Consider the following 27,822-nt stretch of genomic DNA (forward strand, 5'->3'; position numbering starts at 1 on the left):
TGATTTTATGTTTTTTTGAATGTTTATGAATTTTTATGATTTTTATGATTTTATGAGGATATTTTCATCATTATCATTACGAGATATTGCATGATGTTACCCCGGGGAGGATTTTATGATTTTATGTTTTTTATGATTTTATGTTTTTTATGATTTTTTGAATTTTTATGAATTTTTATGATTTTTATGATTTTATGAGGATATTTTCATCATTATCATTACGAGATATTACATGATGTTACCCCGGGGAGGATTTTATGATTTTTTAATGATTTTTTAAATCTTTATGATTTTTTGGATTTTTATGATTTTCTTTATGATTTTTATGATTTTATGAGGACATTTTCATCATTATCATCATTATCATTACGAGATATTACATGATGTTACCCCGGGGAGGAGGAGGAGAGGGAGGAGAGGCTGACGTCCTATCCTTGCCTCCGTGCGTCTGACGTCACCGGACGACGTCGGACGGGACTGTTTGTTCTGGATTTGGGTGGAGGAAGGTCTGCTGAGCGCTGACAACCGACTGAAGAAGGTAAAAAAACACCGTTTAACGCCTCTCTGTTGGATAACACCGGTATATCAAACGAAAGCGTAGAACCCCGGGTATCCGGTGAACCGGTTCCAGCGGGCACCGGGGGCGTATTTCTCTCTCTCTTGCTGTCAGTGTGTGTGCGTCCTCGGCCAGCCAGCGGAGCATGAGCTGTCTGTCTCCGCAGGCCTTCACACCGGCTCCGACTCTCCACATACAGCAGTTAATATAGCCTCTTTAAAGTGGCGCCAGTTGGTGTTATTGTGCACATTCTGCGTCGTATCGTGCTTCTCTCAATACTCGCGTTGAGGTCGTTGTGGTGGCGTCAGTGTGTACACGTTAGCTGCAGGTCGCTATCATGCTAAGCTAACCAGCTAGGCTGTTTGTTTGTAGCCCCGTAGGCCGTATTCGTGACGCAACTTTACGTGCTGTCGGCTGCGTAAGTTACGCAGCGATGGCGCAGGAGGCTCTTTTTTTATTTCAAAATGACAGTATCCATAGTAACAGCAGAAAACATTAAAAACATTTACATAGAAAAGAAGCATAGCGAAAACATAAACAAAGAGCTGTGTCCAACATAAAAGGACAACAGAAATGAAACAAAACAAACATCAAATAATAATAAAAAAAACACACACAATAAAAATAAATAAATAAGTAGATAATAATAATAAAAAAAGACCACGCGAGAGTATGACAATAATTTCACTTAAAAACATTAAGCATATTGCATATAATTAATTGTTTTCATTTCTTTTCTTTTTTATGTGAGGAAGAAATTGTTGACATATAATTCCATTTCTTTCATAAATACAAAGAAATTAGGCTTTTTTTTTTGTAAATTTACACTTGTGAATGTGGAACTTCGCGAGAATTAAATTAAATTAATAAGAAAAAAATGCATTGCTGTCTTTGTCACTGTAATCATATCAGCCAAATATAATATTTCTATAGTATATTGAAGGAGGCTCATCATGTGAAGCTGCGACGTAACGTACGTCATGTTCGAGAATCTCCGTTGACGTGCTGGTCAGCTGTCAGTTGGCTGTCATGGCGGCGGGCTGACATGGAAGGTTAGCAAAGGCTGTTTGGCTGCAGAAGAAGTTGTTTTGGATTAAATTGTCTTTTGTTTTCACTGGTGGTGATATTACAAGTGATGTTATTTTTGACCCTCGGCTTCTGCAGCTCCCCTCCGGTAACGTGATACGCAATAGGAGCAAAATGGCTGATACATGTTGTAGAATAATTACTTTACGTGTCAAAGTCGCTTCGCTGTCCAGACGTTTGGTCTGTTTATGCAAATTAGCTGCGACATTATATACTATTTGTGAACGTTATTGCATCGTGTCATGTTTTTAAAAGCCTCAAACATCAGTCATAGGTGGAAGAAGTATTCAGATCCTTTACTGCAGTAAAAGTAGTAATACCACCAAATGCTCCACTACAAGTTAAAGTCCTGCATTCAAAACCTTAATTCAATTCTATCTGATGTTTCTGGATTAATATTACTGCTGCATTAATGTGTATGTTGCATTTTAACTGCTAAATATCCTGTTGGTTAGTTTAATCTACAGCAATGCATCATGTTTGTGGCGTTGCTGTCCTGTGAACCACGTATCTCTAAAAAAGTCAGAAAGAAACAGCCTGTTTTCAGCTTTGTGATGATGCATTTTCCAGCTGATCCAAGAGGCTTTTTAAAGAGTTTATTTAGCTTCAGAAGGAGGGTTTCTCAACACATAAAAGAACACTTCATCCTTCAGTTTATCACAAACATTCAACATCAACACATCAGATAAATGTAGTGCAGGAAATAGTACAATATGTACCTCTGAGATGTTATGGAGTGGAAGTAAATGGAAATGCTCAAGTAAAGTACAAGTACCTTGAATTTGTACTGAAGTACGGTCTTTGACTAAATGTACTTAGTTACATTCCACAGTTTACTGATTAGTCAGAATTGATATTAATATTTATGATTCAGCTTTGTTGAATACTCAATTCACAGCGTTCTATGATCTGTTATTTCTGTATAACAGACCTTTGCTATGTATAACAGACTGTTCCTATGTATAACAGACCGTTGCTATGGACGCAGTTCTGATGTTGGACTCTGGTGGACCGTTTTTGTATCAAATTATTGATTTCTTAAGTAAGTAGCCGTGTAATAAGCGGGATAATGTACAGCTAACGGGTCATTGTTGTGGGAAAAAAAACCTTCAAGGTGATGCAAGACCCCTCCAGCTTGCTGTACATTATCCCTTACATAAATTAATGGTAAGGTAGATTGGCACCTCAGTTTTAAAAGAGCACAAATCACAATATTGGACATAGTGTATAAAGAAATTACTCTCCACAATCAACTCAAGATGCATGTTCTACATTCTTGTGGTATAGGTTAATGTCTGGAAGCTTGTTGACACCAACAGTTAGTTTGTTTTGGTTTCTTTCAGGAAAGAGACTGACCCCTAACATGATTCAGTTTTTGCGTTTTAGCACATTGTAATATGGGCATTTGTTTTACAATACTTGCATGCATTGTAAATATGTATTTAACTTACACAAATGTAATATGAAGATTTGGGTCTTTGGTGGAAGAAAGTCAGCAGTCATTAAGGGAGGAAAATGTCAGCTCAGGACAGACTAAAGACAGAGCTATAGTCTTTGTTTGTGCATGGACAGATTGTCTCTCACAGAAATTCCCAAAAAGGACATTTGAGCTTCAAACAGGCATCTAGATACTGTAAAGGGTTAAGGTCAGGGGGTCAGTGTTCATCCATAAAACCAAAGAAAGTATGTTGATAAGTGAAAGTCAATTGTTCGTTCCTTTGCAACATCAGCGCCCAGCAGCAGAGCTGCGCTGCCGCCATTTTGGACTGAAAGCGACTACCAGACGCCAGTAAAACGTTCGCCTACAAAGTGCCGTACAAAAGTAAAACTAAATTATTTCTATTCTATTGTCATATCTAACGTCTCTACTGAAACGGCTGTGTTGAACCATAAAAGTATTATATTTTGCTTATTTATGTTGAGTGTTGATAGAGCAGCTGCATAGTCTGGCACTGATTGATCCAAACTCCATTCAGAAAACAAGCATTTTAAAAGTTGTTTGCTTGTTGTCTTGTGGACAGACCTGACAAAGCATGAATTCAGACTTTTTACAAATCAGCATCATTATGTAGTTATTTCAGCATCATTTTGATCTGTTTATTTTAATTAAATCACAGCAAAATCTGTTTATTTTGGCTTCATACTGCAGCAGCGACGTGTGGCTTACTAGATACAGTCAGTGCAATGGCACTGTATGTGAATACAGCTCGCCGCCGGGTGATGTTATGAACCCAGACACGAAGGCGTTTGGTTTTCTGACATATCTGGGACTTCCACAACATGTACAAAGCAGCAACAGTGGTTATTTCTTCCATGGTTGAAGGAAAAGTTGTTGGTATCTATGGAGACAAGCTCCTTCTCCTCTCCGGCTCGTCTAGAGCGAATTAACACAAATGATACCGGCAGTCCAACTTGCGCGAGTAAAATGAGGTGAACATTTGCTTGGTCTGAACACACTGTTAGTCTCAGTTAATCTGGACAGCTCCAGTTAGAGAGAGGTCATTTCCAGGAAAGCAGTCTTAATTGTCTCTAATTGACTGTTGGTGGATCCTTCTTAAACATGAACGAAATAGTTGCAGTCTCAAATGTACCGGTTAGAAAAAAGAGGTGCAGATGACATCAACATATTATGATGCAACTTTTGTGTGTGTATGGAAACAGCCTTTGTTCTTTGCCTGTATTATGGGCTCTGATATCAGCTGCTTACATCACGGCGTGGTCAGATGTTTACCTGGAAGTGTATTTCTGATGTTAGTTGGAAACAACCCCATCATTATTAATCAGGCGTGCCTTCTCTCTCTCTCTCTCTCTCTCTCTCTCTCTCACTCACTCACTCACTCACTCACTCTCACTCTCACTCAGGTGTGACACTTGGCCCTCTACTTATGTGTTGTGGTTTCCTTGCCCCCCCTCCCACAGCGTGTCGCTGACAAACCTCCAGTGTTACCGCAGGAAATCGCCTCCTCATCAACTGAGATATGATCACACAATTGGATTAGACCACAGCTGCATAGCAACAAACATGTAAGTCTGCAGAAAATGTATTGTCTCCTTAAATGGATAGTTGTGTTTTTTCTCAGTATGGTTGTACGAGGTCCTTCTCCATAGTCAGTGTATTACCTTCAGTAGATGGAGTTTGGAGAAGCAGACAGGAGTACCAGCAGGGGAGCAAAGCAATGTACTGCTGTGAACGGGAGCAGCAGCTAAACGCATTTTAGACACTTAAAAAAAATCCATATCAGTTTAAATGTACGCTATATTTACAATATTAGTATAGCTGTCTGATGGTGAGGTAAAGCGGTGAAAATAAGGTCAAAGTTAACACGATAATAACGTTGCTAATTTCTTTAACGCTACTTGTGATTTTTAGGTTGTAGCGGGCTTAGTTTAAAAGCTAGAATGAAGACTCTGGTGTCATATGAAACTACAAAACCTAAAGAATCCAACCATGTCATACTAGGAGGAAGGAGGTTAAATAACGCTCCAAACTTGCGCTAAATTTTGGAGAGGAAAAACTGTCATGGCATTTTCAAAGGGGTCCCTTGACCTCTGACCTCAAGATATGTGAATGAAAATGGGTTCTCTGTATACGACACATTCACAATATGAGTCTCAATCAGGGTTTTTACAGCATGACCCCGGACCTTCCTAGGCGACGTCACGTCTTTGGCGTTTGTTGTCACACAACGCCGCACAACCTGGAAAGTAAAAGAAAACAAAAACGTTCTCACCAGCACCCGTGCTAATACCTTATAGCTTAAAATCAAATAAAGACTGTTCACCTGCAGCCTTTCTGTCTCATTAGGTAGAAGTGGAAATGGAAAATGGAAACACATTACTTAAGCCATCAGTCAATATTTATTTGACACCTTTGTTACGTTGTAGTGTGTCTGGATTGGTCCATTTGTTCATGGAAACAGAGACTATGAGGATGTCGACTACATTAGAGCAGCTACAATACTAAATATATTAATTTATTTAAATTACATTCATTTCTGCGAAGTTATCTCCCTTACACATAGTCGATGCCATTGAAGCTGAAGATTTAAAGCAACATAGAGACAGTGGAGAGGGAAGGAAACTGGTTGATACTGGGTTGATGTGGTACTGGGCTGGTTTGTGATAACGAGGCTGACAGAGTTGAATCACAGTTGGCTTCACTAACAATCACTGTAATCGTGAGTAATGGTGACAGCAGAGGCGACGGACGCTGATGATGCTTTTTGATGCTTTTTGATGCGTTTTCTTCAAGAGAGTCGAGTGAGGAGTGTAATGGCCTGAGGGGGGTCCCCCCGGTCCCACCTGCCCCCGCCGGGTCCTATCTGCTCAAACTGTCTGCTCAGTCACTGCAACCCGCCGCTGCGATGGGAGACGGCCTGGAGGCTGGCAGCAGCCAGAACCCCCCCTCTGCCCCGCCGTCCCTCGCCTTCAACGCTCCACTCCCTGACACCTTGAACCCCTCCAGACCCAAACGACAGACCAACCAGCTGCAGGTACGCACATTTCTACACGTGGAACACGTTTTCTGGTCTTGTCTCTTTTGATTTGATTGATTTGTGTATGTTTTTTTGCTCTTTTTCAGTTCCTGCTCAAAGAGGTGTTGAAGACGCTGTGGAAGCACAACTTTGCATGGCCCTTCCAGGCTCCTGTAGATGCCATCAAACTCGGTTTACCTGTGAGTCACGTGTTTCTGTGTTTGTGTGTTGTGTGCTGCCATGTTCAGCTGACTGGACTTCTTCTGTGGTGTTGTAGCTCTCACTGCAAAAAGGAGAGACTACCTGGACCTGTAGTACCTGCTAGGGATGTCACGGGAACCGATACTTCGGTACCAAGTTGATGCCAAAATTCTGAAATTCGTGACTGTACTCGTTTTTCTACAGTACCGCAGGTACCGTCAGGGCTCGAGACTAACAGTGTACCGGGTACGATAGAAAATGTGTTTGTGACAAACTAAACTCATTGTCAACGCGTCCAGGGGATGCACCCAGGGGATGCACCCAGGGGATGCATCCAGGGTTTACGCTAGACCTTTATTTCGACAGCCAATATGGCCGTTAATATTCCAGATTCTAGCCATATAGAACAACTACAGAATATATGTTTTAAACAGCCATATAACAGACTACATTTGACATATCTTGAAAATAATTATACCACCGCAACAACGTAGTCAGGGGGTATATAGTGCTCCGCAACTGTGATCTTTTCGACTTCAATTTCGTTTCCGGAGCAGATGATGATTTAGACTTTTTTTTTTTTTTTTTTGAATGACTGATACCGATTAATCGATAATAATAAATAAAATACCAAAGTTACCCTTTAAAGGTGCCAGGCTACGGCGCCTCTAATGTGTGCTAAAGGTGACCGATGACGCGGCTGATATGAATGATGTATTTTGAACTGATGAAAGAGGACGAGAGGGCATAAACATAAATTGTGTCTTTATTTTCTCACATGATTTAATAGTGTCTACCTGCTCTCCTTCTCCCCTCAGGACTACTACAAAATCATCAAGATCCCGATGGACATGGGCACGATAAAGAAACGCCTAGAGAACAACTACTACTGGAATGCCCAGGAGTGCATCCAAGACTTCAACACCATGTTCACAAACTGCTACATCTACAACAAGGTCAGCCACGGGACTGCTGGGCACTTGTGACGACCCTGAACTCTAAGTTCAGGTGACAGATGATCCTACTGAAGGAAAGCATCTCAACGTGTGTGCTTGTGTGCTTGTGTGCTTGTGTGTTTGTGCGTTCAGCCTGGGGATGATATCGTCCTGATGGCCGAGGCCTTGGAAAAGGTCTTCCTCCACAAGATCACAGAGATGCCGCAGGAGGAGAAAGAGATCGCTGTGGTCGCCAAGGGACGCCGCGGGGGCAGACGGGAGCCAGGTACGAGTTCAGGATGTAATGAGGACTTCAACATGTCAGTAAAATACTGTTTTTGTCGGTGTTGCTTCCCTTCACTAGCAGAACAGGTTGTGACTGAAGTGAATGGTACTAACCTAACCAGCCAAGCTTGTATGTTCAGTTCTCATGCTGCCTGAACTGGTTTAGCCTCTTCATCAGCTGTACTGACAATCAAACACTGCGATCATTTTTATGCCTGTCGCCGGAATGGAGGTATTATGTTTTGGTAAAAGTGCTGGTCACAGTGACCTCACAAAACATGTTTTTGGCCACTCTCAAGGACAACTCAAGAATTTATATGATAATTATGACAATTTCACAGAAATGTCTTGCCTGGCCCACACTAAAAGATATTTAAAATCTTACCAGATGTGTAAAATGTGAGAGAGCACAGACATAATGCCATTCAATTTAACAGTTTTGTTCCTAAAGTGTGTGGAGAGCAACGATTTGGCCAAAACAGCAGCACACCACACACCGTATTTCTCCCGATTTATGGCAATTTTTTACACCTTCTTTTTTCCTTTTCATTATCTCAACCTGTTTCTGGCGCTGTACAGCGTGTATAAGCCCTACTGTTTCCACCCAGACGACAATAGAGCTACACCAAATGTCGTTTCCCGGCGGAGGAGAGCTGCTCGCGACACCGCAGCGCGGTTTGAGCTGCGTTCGCCGCACATCACAGCATCAACAAAGCCATCGTGGCATGGCTCAAGCCATTGGAATTAACAAGTTTCAGAGCACAGAAGTGCCGTTGTCGCGTTGTGTCTGAAAGGACCTTCAGTGAGTGAGACGGAGAGAGAACTAAGAGAAAGAAATACTCAAGCAGGGACAAAAAAGTGAATGAATAAATGAATGAATAAAAACTGATGAATGTTAGCTTATACCAGAGATTCACACAAATTCAAGTCAGAGGGGTGAATTATTCTGTTTTCTTTCGTGAGAATTAAAAGTAAAATTATAATTAGGCCTATTTAACAAAAATGCTCTTTCAGTATACTTATTATTTTTGCTATTTTCACTGTTTTAAAGTCACAGAATGCAGGAAACAAAGTCTCGGAAACTAAAATTTTTCTGGGGGAGGAACCCCAAACCCCTTGCTCTGGTTTTGAAATCCTCCCTATTTTTGAGGTCTCAAAGTTGGAAAGTATGACTGATAATGAGAGTTCAGCAGGAAGAGACCGGTCATTGATTAATACCAGGCTGTACCAAAAAAAACAAAGGGTGCAAACTAATCATGTGCTGGTGCTGCCAGTGAAAAAGTTAGTCTGGATATGTATTGTTAAATCATTGTTGAACATTTCATATGTTGTGTTTTCGTTCTTTATACCATCTTTGTGATCTTCTTGTGTTTATATTCTTCCTTCCAGGTCTGATCACCAAGTCGGATTCAGGCCAGGACTCCTCGTCCCCCTCCACCACCCCCAACACCCGGGGCTTCTCATCCCCTTCAACCACGCCGCAGACCCGTGCTGCACCCCCCCCTCTAGCCTTGTCCCAACCTCTGGCCCAGCTTCAGCCCCCACGCGTGCCTCCAACACCCACCTCCCACGCCCCCCATCTGGGACCCCCGTTCCCCCTCTCAACACCTGACGTCCTGGCCCAGGGCATGACCTCGGTTCCCCCTCCAGCCCCGACACACCCCGGCCTCCATCCCGTCCCGATGCTGCAGAGCTCCCCCGCCCTCATCAAGGTAAGGAGAAGTCAGCAGCCATTATTAATTCATAAATTAATCAAAAATAGTGTGTCAAAATTCTGACTTTGATATGATACCCTGCCTAAATATCTCAATACCGATACGGAAACGATACCACGGCAAAAACCTAAAACATCAGGATAAGTAATGTCACAATAGATGACAGAGCATGGAACCTAATTTTTTTTTTATTATTAATTAAAATGTAATTAATATGTACAAATATATTCATAAAAAATTGTGATTTTTTTTAAAAGTTAATTTTATAGTTAGCTAGCGCATCATTAACAGTTCAGGTGGAGAGTGTGGTACTGCAGTGCAGAAGATGATGATAGGCTTCCAAAAGAGAAACCCACAAAACGATAATTAATTCAGATGAAGTTCTGTGAGAAGTTGATGAGAGAAAAGCTGCTAAAATCAGGAAGACACCGCAGTAACTGTAGAAGGAGCTGTGTTGTGTCGGACTGGTGTTTGTGAAGAGAGAGAAGAGTCACTCTCACCGGACTGCTTTTCCTCTCCGTCCACACGTTACAGAGACACACGGTAAACTAATACTTGAACACATGCTCTTTGGTGGATTATGTGTTTGCTGAATAACAGGAGATGCTTGGACAGATTCAGAAAAGATGTTGAATCTAATGTTTTCAGTACATTTGATCGGTAAATAGAGCCGCGCTGTTATTTCCTTATTTTTTTGAAGGGAGTTCTGCTGATACAGACACCAGCTCAGAGCGAGACTGTGCAGCCGGCGAGAGAATCATGGCCTGGTTTAATCTTCTTTTCAACTTCACATACAACAGTTTCGTTTTTTGACCACCTGCTCCCACTGGATCTTGATTCTAATGGCGTCCTCTAAAGCAGAGCGCTTCACGCACACCCACGGCCCTGCGGTCGCACATCGACGCAACTCTCGGCTCGTATTAAAACACTGTAATTCTTAAAGTAACGGTACTCATAAAACGGGGTATCGTACCTTTTTTAATGGAAGGGCATGGCGATACTTTTCTAGTATCGGTACTCCGTGCAACACTAATCACAAGCTGATTTGTTGTCGTTTTCTAATTTCTGGTCTCTGGTGTTCCAACAGCAAAGGAAGAGCCAGAAGAGGAAAGCAGACACCACCACACCCACCGCCAACGACCAGCTCAGTGAAACATCTCCCGTCTCTGCTGAGACTAGGCCTCGGCGAGAGAGCAGTCGCCCATCTAAGACGCCCAAAAACGACACGTCGCAGCCGGACTCTCAGCATCACCTGGGAGGCGGTTTGGAGGCGGTGGCGGTGGCGGTGGCGGTGGCGGCGGCGGTGGCCGGGACGGCGGGGACGGTTACGCAGAAGCGCCAGGAGCAACTGCGTTTCTGCGCACGCCTCGTCAAAGAGATGCAGTCCAAGAAACACGTGGCTTACGCCTGGCCCTTTTACAAGCCCGTCGATGCAAAAGCTCTCAGCCTCCACGACTACCACGACATCATCAAGCACCCCATGGACCTCGGCAACATCAAGGTGATTTTATTAGGATTGGTTGACCAACGCGTGGCTGCCATCACAATACCTGGGCTTTAATACAGTAGTCAAAATGATGCTTTTGATATAATACATGTAAATGAAATGCCTTTCTCTACAAAACTTGTTTCTCCTAAAAGGCGGGTCCATTATTTATTTATTTTTAGTTTCATACTTTAGTCAATATTTGCTTTTATAGATACAGTTTAGTTGGTCGAAAGAATTATTCAGGTTGCTCTCCTTTCCTTCAGCAACACGTAGCTTTTTTATAGAGTTTGTATCGGTGTTGATCACGGAGGTGTATCTGTCTGTCTCCTTTAGAGAAAGCTGGACAGCCGGCAGTACAGAGACGCTCAAGAGTTCGCAGCAGACGTCCGGTTGATGTTCTCCAACTGCTACAAGTACAATCCCCCAGACCACGATGTGGTCGGCATGGCGCGCAAATTACAGGTAATCAACATGTCAAAGCACTCCATAATAAATATTGTATACACTATATGAACAGGGCCCCTCTTTCTCCCACTCTCTGTGCATCGTATTTTTTTAGGGCTGTAACAACATGTGAATAAGAGAGTACTGGCAATTATTTTTTTCCACTTCAAGCACTGGCGCTCACTATAATGTGACAGCGTACGGGTAAAAGTTTCTGGGCGGAACTCGAGTTTTTGAACTTTGGTTCCGCATCAGTTCTACATACCATGTATTCTGCGTGCAGGTGTGTGCACCGGACCATGACTGTTCAACACGAATACATGAACCGTTACAGCCCTATTATATATGTATTACTAAGTAGTCTGTGTTTATATGATTAAACACAATTTTATTTAGGAAAATGCATCATTTCAGCACAAATAATAAAATGATAAAGGCCTTAAAACTGGGTTAATATAATGATAATCTCTATAAACCGATATCTGCACATGAATGCAGAATCTGTAACAACATGACCAGATTTTGGTATCGGAAACGTTCTAGTTTCCGTTTGTAGTCCGAGTAATATTGACCAATCACGTTCAGGCAGGCTTTGATTGAATGAAAGAGGCAGAACGCATTGGCGGAAATGCAACCTGGGAACCCAGCGGCTATCATCTGACAATGATTTAGGTTTTTATTAGCTCAAAAATAAACTGTTAGCCTAGTGTAAAGTGGCTACTTGTGAAATAATCTGGTCGCACACGTTGTCTCTCAACTCCAGTCTCACATCTCAAGTTGCTAATCGGACTGTAAACAATGACCGGTGCACAGAAGAGGAAGTCTCGGCCCGGATATCTGCTAAATATATCGGATAAACATATGGATGTAATGTTCAGGTTTAAATGGTTGGCTGTTGTATCTGTTGCTTTGTGATTCAAGTAGAGTTCACAGTTTCTCCTGCCGTCCTCCATCCTAACAGGACGTGTTTGAGATGCGTTTTGCCAAAATGCCTGATGAGCCAGAGGAGCCTGCCCCTGTTCCCACCCCGTCATCGGCCCTCCACCCTGCCCCCTCCACTCGACAAGCCCCGCCTCCTCCTGTCGTCTCGGAAGACGACAGCTCCAGTTCCTCCGAATCGGAGTCCTCGGGAGGAGACTCAGAGCACGAAAGGCAACATCGATTGGCTGAGTTACAGGAACAGGTTAGAGGATGGAAAATGAAGGGGGAGGGAGGCTTATGAGACACAACAGGTGGGTGGGCCACGCAGAACAGCTTTACCGAACGTGGGTGAATGCTGAGACACGGAGAAGCAAATGTGCAGGATGCCGTCTTTTCGTCTCTTAAGACCACCGCTTTGTGTGTGTTTGTGTCCTCTAGCTTAAAGCTGTCCATGAACAGCTGGCAGCTCTCTCCCAGCCCCCAGCCAGCAAGCCCAAGAAGAAAGAGAGGGAGAAGGAGAAGAAGGAGAAGGAGAAGGAGAAGGAAAAGGAGAAGGAGAAAGAGAAAGAGAAGGAGAGGGAGAAGGAGAAGGAGAAGAAGAAAGAAAAGCACAAGAAGAAGATGGGAGCAGAGGAAGCTGTCGAGGCCCCGCCCCCTGTGATGCTTCAGACCTCTAAGAAAAACAAGAGCAGCAAGGAGCCAATCATTGTGAAGAAGGAAAGGAAAAAGACCGGGTAGGTGTAACAGCATGACGGCGTATAAAAAATAAAATATTCTCTGAGATTAAAGTTGTAAATTTACAGAAAAATATTGAATATTCTCAGATTAAAGTCGTAAATTTACGAGAATAAAAGTAGAATATTCTCTGAGATTAAAGTCGCAAATTTATGAGAAAAGAAAAACTAAAAAAAAAAAAATTGTCAAAGAACCACATTGCTTCACAAGGTTGGATGAACCTCATCACACCGCTGACGCGACTACTTGACGTGTATTATGCCTGAAGTAGATAACCTCATCAAATTATACTTTGCAATCCGAATTATCAATAAGGAAATACTGTTGATTTTATCCCATCAGCATCCGGACTCTGAAGAGACACTGAAGAGTGAATTGGTCCGATTCAGAAGAAAATGACATGCTGATATGAGTTTTTTTCTCATAAATTTACTGCTTTACTCTCTCCACCGGCTCCATAATTGTTTATTTTTTTCCTACAACGTGTCATCGTATTACAGAGATAAGTGATGTTATTGTAGCTGTGTTAATATCTGGAACTAATCTAATCATTTGTCAATCGCAGTAAGAAAGAAGGAGTTAAAAACAGTCGCCCAGTCATGCTCCCTCAGCCGGGGCCGACCCCTCTCGTCCCTTCGGCCTCTCTTGAAGCAGAAGATGAAATGGGTATGTACATGACAGATGTTTTGAGCCTGATTCTTTGTTTCAAAGTGTTGTGTGTCGTATCACCCTGCTATAAATGTGCTGTCCTCCCCAGATGTGTTTGGGGGCGTGTCCACCGACAGGGGCAAGCCGATGTCGTATGAGGAGAAGCGCCAGCTGAGCCTGGACATCAACAAGTTGCCCGGTGACAAACTGGGCCGCGTCGTGCACATAATCCAAACGCGTGAGCCTTCGCTAAAGAACTCCAACCCGGACGAGATCGAGATCGACTTTGAGACGCTGAAGCCCTCCACGCTGAGAGAGCTGGAGAAATACGTCTCCAGCTGCCTCAAGAAGAAGAAAAAGCCGTCAGGTAGGCGGTTTGTACGATACACTTCTTTTAAAGGATTCTCATGAGAACCAGCCAAAATCAAAAATAAATAAATTGATAAATAAATAACTAAGCCATTAAATGTGTCAAAAATAATATTAAAAATAAATGTAGGCATTAATTGTTTAAATTTGACATAAATAGATGTTTAATTAGCTTCTTTATTTATTTACTTTTATATTAATTCTATTCACTCTTCTGTTTAATTTTCCCTTTATTTGTTTATTTATTTATTTTTATAACATTTTAGATGTATTTATTTTTGCATTTATTTTTAAATGTATCTGCATTATTTTCCCTTTGCAATTTCTCCCTATTTATTTCCCCAAACCTATTTATTTCTGTTTCCTTTTCTTAATATATTTCTGCTTCATTATACAAATGAGGTGGCTGTCATAAATAAGGAAGCTAATTAAAACAGAAAAATCAATTTATATCACATTTTATCAAATAATTAATGCCTACATTTATTTTTAATATCATTGTTGGTACATGTAATGGCATATTTATTTATTTATTTGAGCCATTTATTTATTCATTAATTTATTTTTTCCTCCATTACTTTTGGGATTCCAACATCTGAGTCATAACACTTTCACATGAAAGTCTTGTTGTACCACTTGTAATTAAATGCTGGTTAACCGTTGGGCAGTGAGACTACATGCTGTATAAAGACTAGAGAATCCTGTTTTACAGCTTCTAGACAACACAGGAATGACTGCTTGTCTGTCAACAAAACAAAAACAACCCTCACAGATCACGTTAAAGGAACAGTTGTGGTGTTTTCTAGTGGGGTTGTATGAGGATTGGTTTGGAGAAACAGGTGACTTTGGTGAATCCAAACTAACCAAAGTCACACATTAACACAACGATGGAGCTCATCATACACCCCCACTTTAAACAATCAGATCTATACGATGATTAGGGGTGGTCATGTTATAAAGACATGCTGTCATCAGTGTTGGAAATCAACTTTTTTGTCCACCTGCCACTCAATAGATTACCATTGTTTTTTTGGCTGGTGAATGAAGCAAATCTAGCAGCCACTTGCATATTTTACCAGCGTGTGGCTGGTGCTAATTTCCAACCCTGGCTGTCATTAAATATAATTCAGAGCTGGGCAATCTATTTAATATTATTTTTTATTGACTTTTAGTGGAATCATATCATCATAAGTGATTTGAAGAAAATCCGTAGTTTCAGTTTTATGTAATTTAGCATCTGTTTGCTATATTACGATATATATACAGTATAAACACACATATATGATGTTGATTGAAAAACTGTTAAAGGAATAGTTTGACATTTTGTGAAATATGCTTATTTGCTTTCTCATGGAGAGTTAGATTTGTATTACTCTCATATCTGCCCATTGAATATAAGGCTAGCAGCTGGTTAGCTTAGCATAAAGGTCTGAAACTGCTAGCCTTGCTGCAATAAGAGTGTTTCTGAAAATGTCCAACTTTTGCTTCAGTATCATTATTATAAATTCCTCCATGTATCACAACCCCACTAACAAACCGTCACTGTAAAAGAGTGTCTCTCTCTGCAGAGGAATCACTGTTTGTTTTTCTTCTCGCTGGCTAGAGGTGAGACAGCAACTGTCTGTTTTCTGAATGTTGTGTGTTTTGTTGCAGCAGAGAAGCCTCTGGAAATGACTAATGTGACGAAGATGAAGACCGGATCTTCATCTTCAGGCAGCAGCGACTCCTCTGACAGTGAAGACTCTGAGAATGGTAACATACACACTTAGTGCTGCACCGTGTACCGACACTAGAACAGTATTGCAGTACCCCAGCGTTAAAAAACGGTACGATACCGCTTTTTATTAGTACCGTTACTTTAAGAATGACAGTGTTTTAATAAGAGCTGCGTTTATGAGTTCAGAGAATCTCAAATTAAACCAAAATCCATATTATGTTCCGTCACTGCATCGATGCAGAATCATTCATGTCTGCATTGTGATGCATCTTAGGGCGTTTTCATGTTAGGTACGATTGATCCTCACCGTGCCCGAGTACGATTGCCCCCCCCCCCCCCCCCCTCCGCTCAGCTTTCACATTAGTAAAGTTGTTCCGTACCCGAGTACACTTCATCATCATCCACGTGTATTTGTTTATGTTGAGATCAGCTGTTCTAGTGGTGGAGTATCGTAAAACACTTCATTCAAACTTGACAGAAACAAAATAAAACTCACCAAAACCGTCGTCGTTACTCTTTCAAACAATCACCAACTCTGGTTTGGCCTAAATAAACTCTTATTTCACAGTTTGATGTGAAAATATGTCGGCTCTGCACGTTCTTTCCCCCCGTTGTCTCTCTCTCTCTCTCTGCCCGCTGAGCGGCTCTCATACTTCGGAGGCAGACCATTAAACTAGCTAAATAAAATAACAAACATCGCCCGACCCCATCGCCTACTATTGTTTATATTTTAAGGACCCTCTCGCCTGCCTTCCTGCTTTATCACCTAGGCTACGGCCGTACAGTTCAGAGGATGAGATTGGCGCATCCTGCGTGCAGATACAGACATAGATATGAAACAGTTTTATATGTAAACAGATTTCGGAGGAGAAGGATACTCGCAGACTGCTAACGTTACTCGCGTTAAATAGCAGTCCACTTCCGTATTTTGGTACAGTTGGCTGGTCCCTGATGCGAAAGCACCCTTACAATCAATACATTTCCACACCTCTAATCGTGACAACACTAGCTACACACACAACGTTGTCAGCATATCTTATTTTGATATTTCATAACCCTTCTGTCTACCAGGGCTGGTCCCCAAGCTGCAGAAGAAGATCTCGACTATCAAAGACACCAAGAGGCTGCCCCACCTGTCCCTAAGCACCGCAGCGGCTCCAGTCGCTCCTCAGCCTCAGCATCAGCCTCAGCCACAGCCTCAGCCTCAGCCTCAGCCTCAGCCTCAGCCTCAGCCTCAGCCTCAGCCTCCGCCCCCGACTCAGCCTCCAGTGGTCCAGTCCAAACCCCCCCCTGTCCAGTCTCTGGACTCCTCACAGCTGATGGGCTCTGGATTTGATCCCCTGGCTCAGTTCATGAACCCTCACCTGACGCGGTCCAACAGCGAGCCCAATCCGACCGTTACTACTGCCGGTGCCCCCGCCGCGCCTGGCCTCCTCAACGCTAACGCACCCACTGTCCAGACGCCCGCTGAGACGCACCCGTTCCTAAACCAGCACCCCATCATACCTTCACCCGGTGGGTACTCTTCAGGAACACGTTGCATCTGTGAAGTTAGTGTTAGAGATGGCCATCTAAATGTTATGATTGTTACCCTGTCAAAATACACGCACTACGCAAGTAAGTACAGAGTACAGAGATCTGAATTGAGATACAGCACGTCTATTTTAAGACAAAGTTGTAGCAATAGGTTTCTTATTTTTAATATCGTCTTCTGTTCTCTTCCCATCCCTCTCTTCTTTTTCTTCTTCTTCTTCTTCTTCTTCTTCTTCTTCGCAGCGATCCACAACGCTCTTCCCCAGCAACCATCAAGACCGAGCCACCGAGCAGCGGCACTTCCTCCCAAACCCTCGCAGCCTCCCCCATCCTCGCTCCCCTCCCTGCCTCCATCCTCCTCTCCCCAGCTTCAGCCCTCGCTTCCACCCACTCTCCCCCAGCCCGTGCCTCGCCCCCGCGTCCCTTCACCCCCATCGCATGGCATCCTGGGTACCCTCTCGGCGCAACCTCCCCAGGCCCTGCTGGAAGATGACGACGAGCTGACGCTCACCAGTTCTCAAACCCCGCCCCTCAGCCAGGTTCACACCTTCTTGCAGTCGCTCCAGACACGGCCCACAGCGCAGCCGCAGCCGCTCCCGCTGCACACGCATTCGCCTGCGCGGGGCGTCCCTCAGCTGATGCCGTCGATGCACACACACGCTGTGACAACATCCACCCCCGCCTTGGCGCAGAGACAAAGTTCAGGCCACGCGCACATGCGCCAGCCGTTCCCTCATACACATCTGTCGACGTCCCAGCAGCAGAAGGGTGTGGCCCTGCTGCAGAAGGTCCAACAGATGCAGCAACAACACCAACTACAGCCGTCGCCACGCAGCAAAGCAGAGCCTTTCTCAACAGGTAACATATTTATACGAGGGCTGTCAGTCGATTAAAATATTTAATTAATCACACATTTTGTATCTGTTCAAAATGTGCTTAAAGGGAGATTTGTCAAGTATTTAATAATCTTATCAACATGGGAGTGGGCAAATATGCTGCGTTATGCAAATGTGTGTATATATTTATATATTGGTAATCAGTTAACAACACAAAACAATGACAAATATTGTCCAGAAACCCTCACAGGTACTGCATTTAGCATAAAAAATATGCTCAAATCAGAACATGGCAAACTGCAGCCAAACAGGCAACAACAGCTGTCAAAAAAAGAAATAAATGACTAAATAAATAAATAAAAATGTGATTAAATGCAGCAAAAATATAATTTGCTTCTTTATTTTTATATATATATATATATATATATATATCTGTGTATTAATTCCCTAATTTATTTACTCTTCTGTTTAATTTGCCCTTTTATTTATTTATGTTTTCATTTTTATTCAACTTTAAGTGTATTTATTTATTTATATTTAAAAAAATAAGGGACAAATAATTAAAGAAGCAAATTAAAACAGAAAACATTTCAAGTCACATTTTACATTTTTTTTTAAATATAACTTTTGCTATATTTAATGACATTTATTTATTTATTTATTTATTTATTTATTTATTTATTTATTTAGCAAGTAATTTATTTATTTATCCATTTATTTTTGGTAGGTTCCATCTTCTATAAATGGCACCACTGCACTCTGAAACACATTATTTCTAATGGCTTGCGCCACGCCCCGAAGGATTTTCACTGCGTCGAGCAAAGCCCGACTTCGGGCACTTGTGTGCTGTGATGTGCGCTGAACCCAGCGTTGTGTCGCGAGCAGCTCTCCTCCGCCAGGAAATTACATTAGTTGTATCACTATTGTTGTCCGGGTGGAAACAGTAGAGCTTATAGACGCTGTACAGCACCAGAAACAGGTTGAGATAACGAAAAGGAAAAAAGTTGTGAACATTTGTCATAAATCATGAGGAAAAACGGGAGATTTGTAAGGACAATTGAGAGGGTTGGCAAGTGTTTACGTATAGTTTTTTTATTCAAAGCTTGTTTTTATTTACAGGCTTGGAAACCACTAGACACATAGATATTGTAGATGTCGCTGCACATTTAGTTCCATTGTGCATTGAATTAAATGGAGGAATGTGCTTTTGTTTTCTAGGTTGCCTGCGTGAGAGCCCTCCTCCCCTGATGATGCATTCTCCTCAGATGCCTCCGTTCCAGCCGATGGGACAGCACTCGCCCTCACAGACCAAGAAACATGTGAGACACACATATTTCTAGCTAAACAAAACCTGCTGAGCCTCGTTAGAGACACGACTGCTATAAGAAAAAGTCATCTATTTGAATGTCTCCTTGTATATAAACGTACTGTGTGTGTGTCTCCCATAGGAGCAGAGGTCCAACCCGGTGGTGGTCAAAGAAGAGAAGCTTTCCCAGTCACCAGTTCTGCCCCCGTCGCCCTTCAGCCCCGCCACGCGTCAAGACGCACACAAACACGACAACAAACACAGTGAGTACAAGAGTCGGTTTATAACCAATAAGGATGTGACGGTGAGGACATTTTCCCACCGGTTAATAAACTTGTGACAACACCGGTGTTGCCGATTATAGCGGACATTTTACAAGAAAAGACGGCGCTCAATATGTGTAGCGCGCTTACTTTGATCTTTACCGTCGGGTGGCAGTGTGTCTAGCCTCTCTGGTAGAGCGTTCGCTGTGAGGCTGCGCACACCGGCTGTGACCTCTCCGTCGTCCTCGCAGCAATTACCTCATTAACATTATGGTTCCCTTATAGCATTGGGTTTAGATTTGAAATATTGCCAAATGGGCACTTTTGCTTTTCGCTTCGACACCAAATCCTCCGCCATCGTCTTGTCTGTCAACTCTCTCTCCTTCCGTGTTTGTGAAATATGACTCCTGTTACTCTGTGCTGAGACTCTGTATGGAGCAGACACATTCACTTTCAGTTTGTAGCTTCCGTCGCCTGACTATGCGTTAAAGGTCCCATATCGTCCTCATCATCAGGTTCATACTTGTATTTTGTGTTTCTACTAGAACGTGTTTACATGCTGTAATGTTCAAAAACACTTTATTTTCCTCATATTGTCTGCCTGAATATACCTGTATTCACCCTCTGTCTGAAACGCTCCGTTTTAGTGCATTTCAACGGAATTGCGTTGCTAAGCAACAGTTTGGGTCCTTGTTTACTTCCTGTCAGCTGATGTTATTTGCATACACTGCAACAAGGAAATAAACTGGGACACATTTAGAATGTTTACGTTTAAATCCATGCAATGGTCTAAATATTTTGTATTTGTGACATCACAAATGGACAGAAATCCTGACGGCTTGTTTCAAACGCACAATTTCTGAATACGGGCTGTGTGTATTCCTCTGTATATTGAGCACTTTGATACTTTAACAGTATTTATATATCACTTAAACCTGCTTTATAATATAAATTACATGAAATCTCACTTTTTACGATATTGGATCCTTAAGAACATGCCGCTGATACACCAAAGTGAACAATATGGGTTTTATTTCTATAAAAAAAAGCAAAACAACGGTGAGGGCGGTGGGTACCTAATGTAATCGTGTACGCCCGACCACCGTGTAACACCGACTACCGAGGCAAGCCCATAATCCATCATATCTAAAGCTGAAGAAGGTCACGTTTAGCCTTCAACAGAGCCGAGCCAAGCCAACATGTGTATTTAAAGGGGCTCATGTGTGTATAGTTAATCCCCGTTAATGTCTCCCTCAGGAATAGACCTTAAGCTGTTGGACAGCACTCGCCCCGCTCCTCGCCTCCCAGACTCCCCAGCACCACCTTACTCCCAGCAGGACAACAAAATCAAGCAAGAGCCCAAAACTCCCATCGCTCCCAAGAAGACACAGGTGAGTCCCATCACAACTACTCCAGCCGTCTGGTTTCCCCTCCTTCCATCCAACTCTGACTCCTTCTCCCGTCTCCTCCCAGGATGTGAAGGTAAAGAACATCGGCTCCTGGGCCAGCCTGGCTCAGAGGTCCCAGTCCACGCCGGCCTCCTCCGTGCGCTCCTCCAGCGACAGCTTCGAACAGTTCAGACGGGTCGCCAGGGAGAAGGAGGAGAGAGAGAGGCAGCTGAAAGCTCAGGCTGAACAGGCCAGGAGGGAGCAGGAGAAGCTACGGTAAGTGGGACGACAACACCAACAACTGTAACCATGTTGTAACTTGATGATGACGTTTTAACACAAATTAGTTTTAACGCCACTAATTTCTTTAACGCAACTTGCAATTTTTAGGTTGTAGCGGGATCTAAAGCTAGTAAAGATACGATCCATATCCATTGGTACCAACCATGTCATACAAGCTCATCATGAAGGAGGTTCAATAACGTTCCAAACTTACGCCAAATTTTGGCGAGGAAAAACTGGCATGCCGCCATCTTATTAATTTTTTTTTTTTAATTTAGTAACCGTGACGATGAAGACACCGTGGAGCCGCCTCGCCGAGCACAAGACGATGCCCGCCGTCGCCAGGAGCAACAGTCACCGCTCGCTCCCACACCTCCAGCTTCCACCCCGCCCACCCTCTCCCCACAGGCCCCGCCCCCTCCGCCACAGGCCACGCCCCCGCCCTCCTCAGCTGCTCTTGACCAGAGGGAGATTGCGCGCCGCCGCGAGCAGGAGAGGCGCCGGAGAGAGGCGGTACGAAAACAACTGATTCTTAACTTTTAACACACATATATACATACATAGCAACAGATTGTTATACGTAGCAATGGTCTGTTATGCATAGCAACAGTCTGCTATACATAGCAACGGTCTGTTGTACATAGCTACGGTCTGTTATAAAGAAATAGCAGACCATGGAATGCCGACATTGACCAATCAGAATCGAGTATTCAACAAAGCCGTGTAATAATTAACAACAATACACTGACTATGGATCAGTACCTCATACAGCCCCACTTCAAACAATCCAAACTCTCCCTTTAATGCTTCTCGTTCTCTCTCCTCTGCAGATGGCCGACACCATTGACATCAACTTCCAGAGCGACCTGATGGCCATTTTTGAGGAGAATCTGTTCTGAGAGGGAAAAGCAGACGATGGGAGAGAGAGAAGGACCTATAGACACACAACATTACAAACATGCATATAAACCTGAATGCTCTGATCCACATGGTCGCTGCTCACACACACACACACACACACACACACACACACACACACACACACACACACACACACACACACAGACTGGATAGTAACTGTCCCTTTCTCTCACTAGTTGAAACAGCTGGCTTGTGTCATGTGACTGAGAGGGGGGAAGTGAAATAAGCAGCCCTCGTTTTCCTCCAACCTCAGATACGTTTTGGTGTCTGTCGATTGGAAAACGGACAGCGAAATAATGAGATCGTCGGCTCCCTCGAGGATAACGAGAAAGGCAGAGCGAGAAAAGGAGGGGACAGAACTTTTACATAAAAAGATAATGGCGGTGAAGAGGATTTAATTTAAGAAATGAACCTTATTCTCTGATGTCTGAGAGAAGAGAAGAGGGTGAACAAATTACAAACAGACAGATCACTTAGTTTTTTTCTCTCCCCTAATCTTTTTGATTTTAAAGGGACAGTTCACCCCAAAATCAAAACTACAGATTCCTCTTCTTACCAGTAGTGTTATTCATCAGGCTAGATTGTTTTGGTGTGATTTGCAGAGTGTTGGAGATATCGGCCTTCTCTCCAATATAATGGAACTAGATAGCACTCAGCAAAAAATACATTTGTAAAACTCAACAGCAACGTCTCTTTCCAGAAATCGTGAGAGCAGTTTCATGTAGGAACTATTTTCTTCCTGCTGAACTACATTGCACCAACTTGTATCACATCGCGAAAGGAAGCATGCATCTACTCATGGACGCTGCACCCGATTTGACTGTAATCAGACCATTTAATAGGCGTTATCGGTCGCTATAAGCACCATAGATGTGGGTCAGTAAGGGCCTACTACACCTACTACGTTGTAAAAAGTAAAAGCGAAACTTAAAAGCAACACGTAAAACTGAATGAAACATTTAGGCAACAAAAACAGTTAAGTTCAAGGAAAAACGCCCCGTTTTGGCTTAAAAAAACTACGTTTCGAAAGTGAAATTTAACGCTTGTGCACACAAAGACAACAGCACGTTGTTGGTTTCACATGGGATGCGTGAAAACCCCTGTGTTTTGTGTCCCATCCATCGCCCATGACCTCCATCCCATATGGAGTGTCTAAATTACAGCACCTGACTTCCACTTCTGCTCCTGTCATAATTATTACGGTCGCTAGGGGTCGCTGTCGTGTTCTTGTAAACCTTCTTTCTGTGATCTACCATGTGAATAGATGATAAAAACCTAATAATGGGTGTAGTAGGCCCCTTCTGACCCTCATCTGGTGCTTATAGCGACTGATAACGCCTATCTAATAGCCTGACAACAGTCTAATCAGCTGGACGAGAGGCTCGTGGCAGCGTTGGATGTAAACATTAATGGCGTCCTCTTCGGCTGAGCTGTAACGTTAGCCAGCTCCGTGATGCTAGGTGAACTAGCAGTATCGGTTAGCTATAAATTATAAACACGAGCCTCTCGTCCATGAGTAGATGCACGCTTCCTTCTGCTCAGCGATACTGTTAAGAGGTGGAGTTGGATAGAAAGAAAATAGTTCCTACATGAAACTGCTCACAACAAGGTGTGTGGATTATCTTGAGTAACCGGGCAACCTATGATATGTTAACAAAAGTTATTCCTCGTTTTTCATGCGTTTCAAGCTCCAGTCTTTTCAAAGTAGTTTGAGAAAAAGATGGTGGTTTGGGTGAAAATAACTACAGAAGTTACGTGACGAATAAATCAACATTGACTTCTGGTTTCACACGGGACACGAACAGCGGTCTCCTGGGTGAAAGTCTGGTGTTTTTTGACCCATCCATCCACCTCGACCTCCTCCCTATGCGGCGTTTGTCGCTCTTTATTACTTCCTGGGTCACGATTACATACGAATTGATTTCGTCGGATATATACAAATTAAAGTGCATTACTTGTCGTAGGTATAGCTACAAACGGAGTATGAGAACAGCCTGATCTGTTATCTATGTTCTCTTCACAGCCACCAGGCTCCATTCACAAAAAACAGTAATTTTACCTCTCAGAACACGGGAGTTGTCGGTCTACCGCTGCATCGATCGATTGAGTTTGTTTGTGTTATTGTGTGACTTTGGTGTTTTAAAGGGTAAATTCGGATTCAACAAAGTCACACAGTAATACAGTGTAATATAATACACTGACTATGGAGAAGTACCTCGTACTAGTGATGTCATGGTACCAGAAATGTAGTAGTCGATACCAATACCAGTGAAATTCCACAATTATTGATACCAATTCGATAAAAAACAACAGCATCAAAATAATTATCATAATTATGAAAATAATGAACCGGTCATGATTTCTGAAAAGAGACGTTGCCGTTGAGTTTTTCCAAATGTATTTTTTGTCGTGTGACACTCCACGACTCACACCAAAACAATCTAGACTGATAAATAACACCACAGGTAAGAGGAGGAATGTGTATTTGTGGTTTTGGGGTGAACTGTCCCTTAAGTTTGATTTTAACTGGGAGGGAGAGTGGGGGGGTCAAGATCGTCAGGTTCAGCAGGTCATCTGAGAGTCAGTTGTTTTTCTCAGGACTCAGTGGGAACGCAACACCCCAGCCACATTCACACACTTTTCTACGACATCTTTCCTCCCTTCACTCCCCTCCGGTTCTCTCTTCAGTCACAAATATACCGGGGAGAGGTGGGCGACGAGGAAGGAACGGTGGCATTTTAAAAGTCTCAGAGTGTGTCCTTTTGCCTTAGCGCTCTGGCCTGTAAACTAACAATCATACCCTACAAATTATACATATTATATATATAAATAGATACATGAATATATATTATATACGACGAGAAAAAAACGTCAATGAAAAAGAACATGAGAGGAATTAGGATTTCGGGGAGCGAAGCTTGTCTCTTGTGTTCATCTCTGGTTTTGATTTTGTAGAATTTACTGTAAAGAAGAAAAACAAACTTTTTTATGATTCTATTGAGAGGATTGTTTCGTCTGTCTTATTCTCTCTCATACCTTTTTCTGTTTTTGTTGTTTTCTTCTCGACTCTATGCCAAAACCAATCTATTGAGTGCTGAAAGTTCATTCACATTTTTTACGTGTAAAATGCATCTTCTTTTCACTTTATATTAAAGGCTATGTTTTTATTGCTATTTAATTTCCCGTTATCCCCTTTTTAAATCCCAAGTTATGCAGCAGTTTGCTCAGTAATAGTTTGACGAAGCGGTTCATAAATCATAAATGTCTCTACTTTACTAGACCCCGACACTCTGCAGCTGCACATCTTATTTCCCTTCATCGTGTTCATGTTCTCACCACTATCTCCCGTCTGTATAATAGCTTCTCGTTTGTCTTTTAATTCTTTTAGTATTTTTAATATGTCTTCATCGTCATCGGTAACTGTTTGTGGGATGTCGTGTGCCATCGTGTGTTTTAGGTTGGCCCAGAGATCTGTGAGAGTTTTCAATTCTATCATTATTTTTATGTTTCATTAATTTCTTTCCCCGTTTCATATTTGATTGTTTTGAGTTGTTTTCTTTTCCCTTTGCTATTTTCTCTCTTGATTTATTTTACCCAGAACAACCTGTTGGGATGTTGGTGAGTGAGGCATTGAGGTCAATAGATAATTCATCTTGTTCAGATTATGGAGTACAGCATCTTTTTTTAAGAAAAGTATTAAAATAATATTTAAAAAAAACATCTTAAAAAAATCTTGTATTTGTTTGTGAGTTTTTCACACACTTATGTACTGAACACTAGAGCTGCAACGAAAAGTCGACTAATAGATTAGTCCATCGACAGAAAAATAATCGCCAACTATTTTGATAATTAAGAAATTTTTCATGCAAAGATGCCTCTCAAATATGATGAAATACGATTTCCTGCTTTTCTCTATTTTTAAACTGAATGTCTTTTTTTGTGATCACATTTTATTGGTTTTAAAGATATGCATTGGAAATTATTCACAAATAAAATTACATAATTCAAAACAAAACATAAAAAATAAGAAGAAATAAAATTAGCACTAATAAGTATAATAAATCCCCGCCCCCCCAAAAAAGAAATGATTATTAATATTATTATATATATAAATTATATTTATAAAGTCTTGAATATCTGACAAAAAAATACATTTAAGACATTAGTTTGGACTCTGAGAAACTGGAATGGACATTTTTCTATATTTTCTGATATTTTAGAGACTAAACGATTAATTGTTTAAGTAATTTTTCATGCAAAAATGTCCTAAAATGCTGTTTTCAGCCTCTGAAATATGAAGATTTCCTGCTTTTTTTCTGTTTTTAAACTGAATATTTTTTTTGTGATAAAATTTTATTGGTTATAAAGATATGCTTTGGAAATTATTCACAAAGAAAATTACATACTTCAAAACAAAACATTAAATGAGATAAAATAAAATTATTACTAATAAGTATAATAAATACCCCCCCCACACCCCCCCCAAAAAAAATATATACAGCTCTGGAAAAAAATTAAGAGACCACTTCAAAATGATCAGTTTCTCTGGTTTTACTATTTATTGGTATGTGTTTGAGTAAAATGAAAATTTTTGTTTTATTCTATAAACTACTGAGAACATTTCTCCCAAATTTCAGAGCATTTAGAGCATTTATTTGCAGAAAATGACAACTGGTCAAAATAACAAAAAAGATGCAGTGTTTTTTCCAGCAGGACAATGCTCCATGCCACACAGCCAGGTCAGTGAAGGTGTGGATGAAGGACCAACAGATCAGGACCCTGTCATGGCCAGCCCAATCTCCAGACCTGAATCCCATTGAAAACCTCTGGAATGTGATCAAGAGGAAGAGTGATGGTCACAAGCCCTCAAACAAAGCCAAGCTGCTTGAATTTTTGCTCCAGGAGTGGCATAAAGTCACCCAACAGCGATGTGAAAGACTGGTGGAGAGCATGCCAGGACGCATGAAAGCTGTGATTGTAAATCAAGGTTATTCCACCAAATATTGATTTCTGAACTCTTCCTAAGTTAAAACATTAGTATTGTGTTGTTTAAAAATGAATATGAACTTGTTTTCTTTGCATTATTCCAGATCTGGAAACACTGCATCTTTTTTGTTATTTTGACCAGTTGTCATTTTCTGCAAATAAATTTTCTAAATGACAATATTTTTATTTGAAATTTGGGAGAAATGTTGTCAGTAGTTTATAGAATAAAACAACAATTTTCATTTTACTCAAACACATACCAATAAAGAGTAAAACCAGAGAAACTGATCATTTTGAAGTGGTCTCAATTTTTTCCAGAGCTGTATATATTTAACTGAATATCTGACAAAACAAGACATTTAAAGACATCACTCTGGGAGGGACATTATTTTACTATTTTCTGACTTTTTATAAAACCAAACGGTTAATCAATTAATCTAGAAAATGATCGTCAGATTAATCAATGAAAATAATCGTTAGTTGCAGCCCTACAGCACACACCTAGCACCTGAGCCCTGCTGCAGCTCCAGTTTCAGCCAAAGGGGGGAGCTGATGAGAAAGAAATACACTCCCTGTATGGTTATAAGGCCATGCTTTCACATATGGGTGAAATGTTAATGTGCATACACATACTTTTGGCTGTGTAGTTTATACAGTATATATGCTGTGTAGTTTATACAGTATATCTACTGTATACACACACACATTGTTAGAAAATGTTTCACTGACTA

General features: G+C 41.8%; 1 protein-coding gene and 1 long non-coding RNA gene across 6 annotated transcripts; one reads left to right on the plus strand and one right to left on the minus strand.

The window, feature by feature from the left end:
- The first annotated feature begins 387 nt into the window (after nt 1–387).
- On the plus strand, nt 388–22,761 carry LOC119484604 (bromodomain-containing protein 4-like). Of its 5 annotated transcripts, none has more exons than XM_037763525.1 (22): nt 388–538; nt 4,562–4,666; nt 5,895–6,135; nt 6,225–6,317; nt 7,137–7,274; nt 7,407–7,539; nt 8,928–9,250; nt 10,341–10,754; nt 11,076–11,204; nt 12,148–12,369; nt 12,546–12,841; nt 13,408–13,508; nt 13,600–13,857; nt 15,513–15,611; nt 16,648–17,091; nt 17,353–17,967; nt 19,164–19,264; nt 19,394–19,514; nt 20,772–20,905; nt 20,988–21,178; nt 21,463–21,697; nt 22,015–22,761. In XM_037763525.1, exons 3-22 carry the CDS (start codon nt 6,007–6,009, stop codon nt 22,081–22,083), a joined length of 4,245 nt encoding a protein of 1,414 aa, XP_037619453.1. In that variant the 5' UTR covers nt 388–538; nt 4,562–4,666; nt 5,895–6,006; the 3' UTR covers nt 22,084–22,761. The 5 variants fall into 5 exon arrangements, with proteins under 5 accessions (XP_037619453.1, XP_037619456.1, XP_037619454.1 ...); XM_037763528.1 differs by having other exon boundaries at nt 15,516–15,611; XM_037763526.1 differs by lacking the exon at nt 388–538 and adding an exon at nt 1,530–1,730.
- LOC119484657 lies at nt 21,848–27,799 on the minus strand. Its single transcript, XR_005206066.1, has 3 exons — nt 27,789–27,799; nt 25,876–25,881; nt 21,848–22,001 (listed from the first exon to the last, which is right to left on the minus strand). It is a non-coding gene; the product is annotated as an uncharacterized LOC119484657 (long non-coding RNA).
- Nucleotides 27,800–27,822: the final 23 nt, after the last annotated feature.

This window comes from Sebastes umbrosus, chromosome 3, assembly GCF_015220745.1.
Source record: "Sebastes umbrosus isolate fSebUmb1 chromosome 3, fSebUmb1.pri, whole genome shotgun sequence".
In the NCBI taxonomy this organism is placed as follows: domain Eukaryota; kingdom Metazoa; phylum Chordata; class Actinopteri; order Perciformes; family Sebastidae; genus Sebastes; species Sebastes umbrosus.

Coding starts and splice junctions, on each gene's coding strand:
- LOC119484604 (XM_037763525.1), top strand. CDS start 6,007: ATGGGAGACGGCCTGGAGGCTGGCAGCAGCCAGAACCCCCCCTCTGCC. Junction 7,540..8,927: donor CGGGGGCAGACGGGAGCCAG/GTACGAGTTCAG, acceptor TCTTCCTTCCAG/GTCTGATCACCAAGTCGGAT. Junction 15,612..16,647: donor CAGTGAAGACTCTGAGAATG/GTAACATACACA, acceptor TCTGTCTACCAG/GGCTGGTCCCCAAGCTGCAG.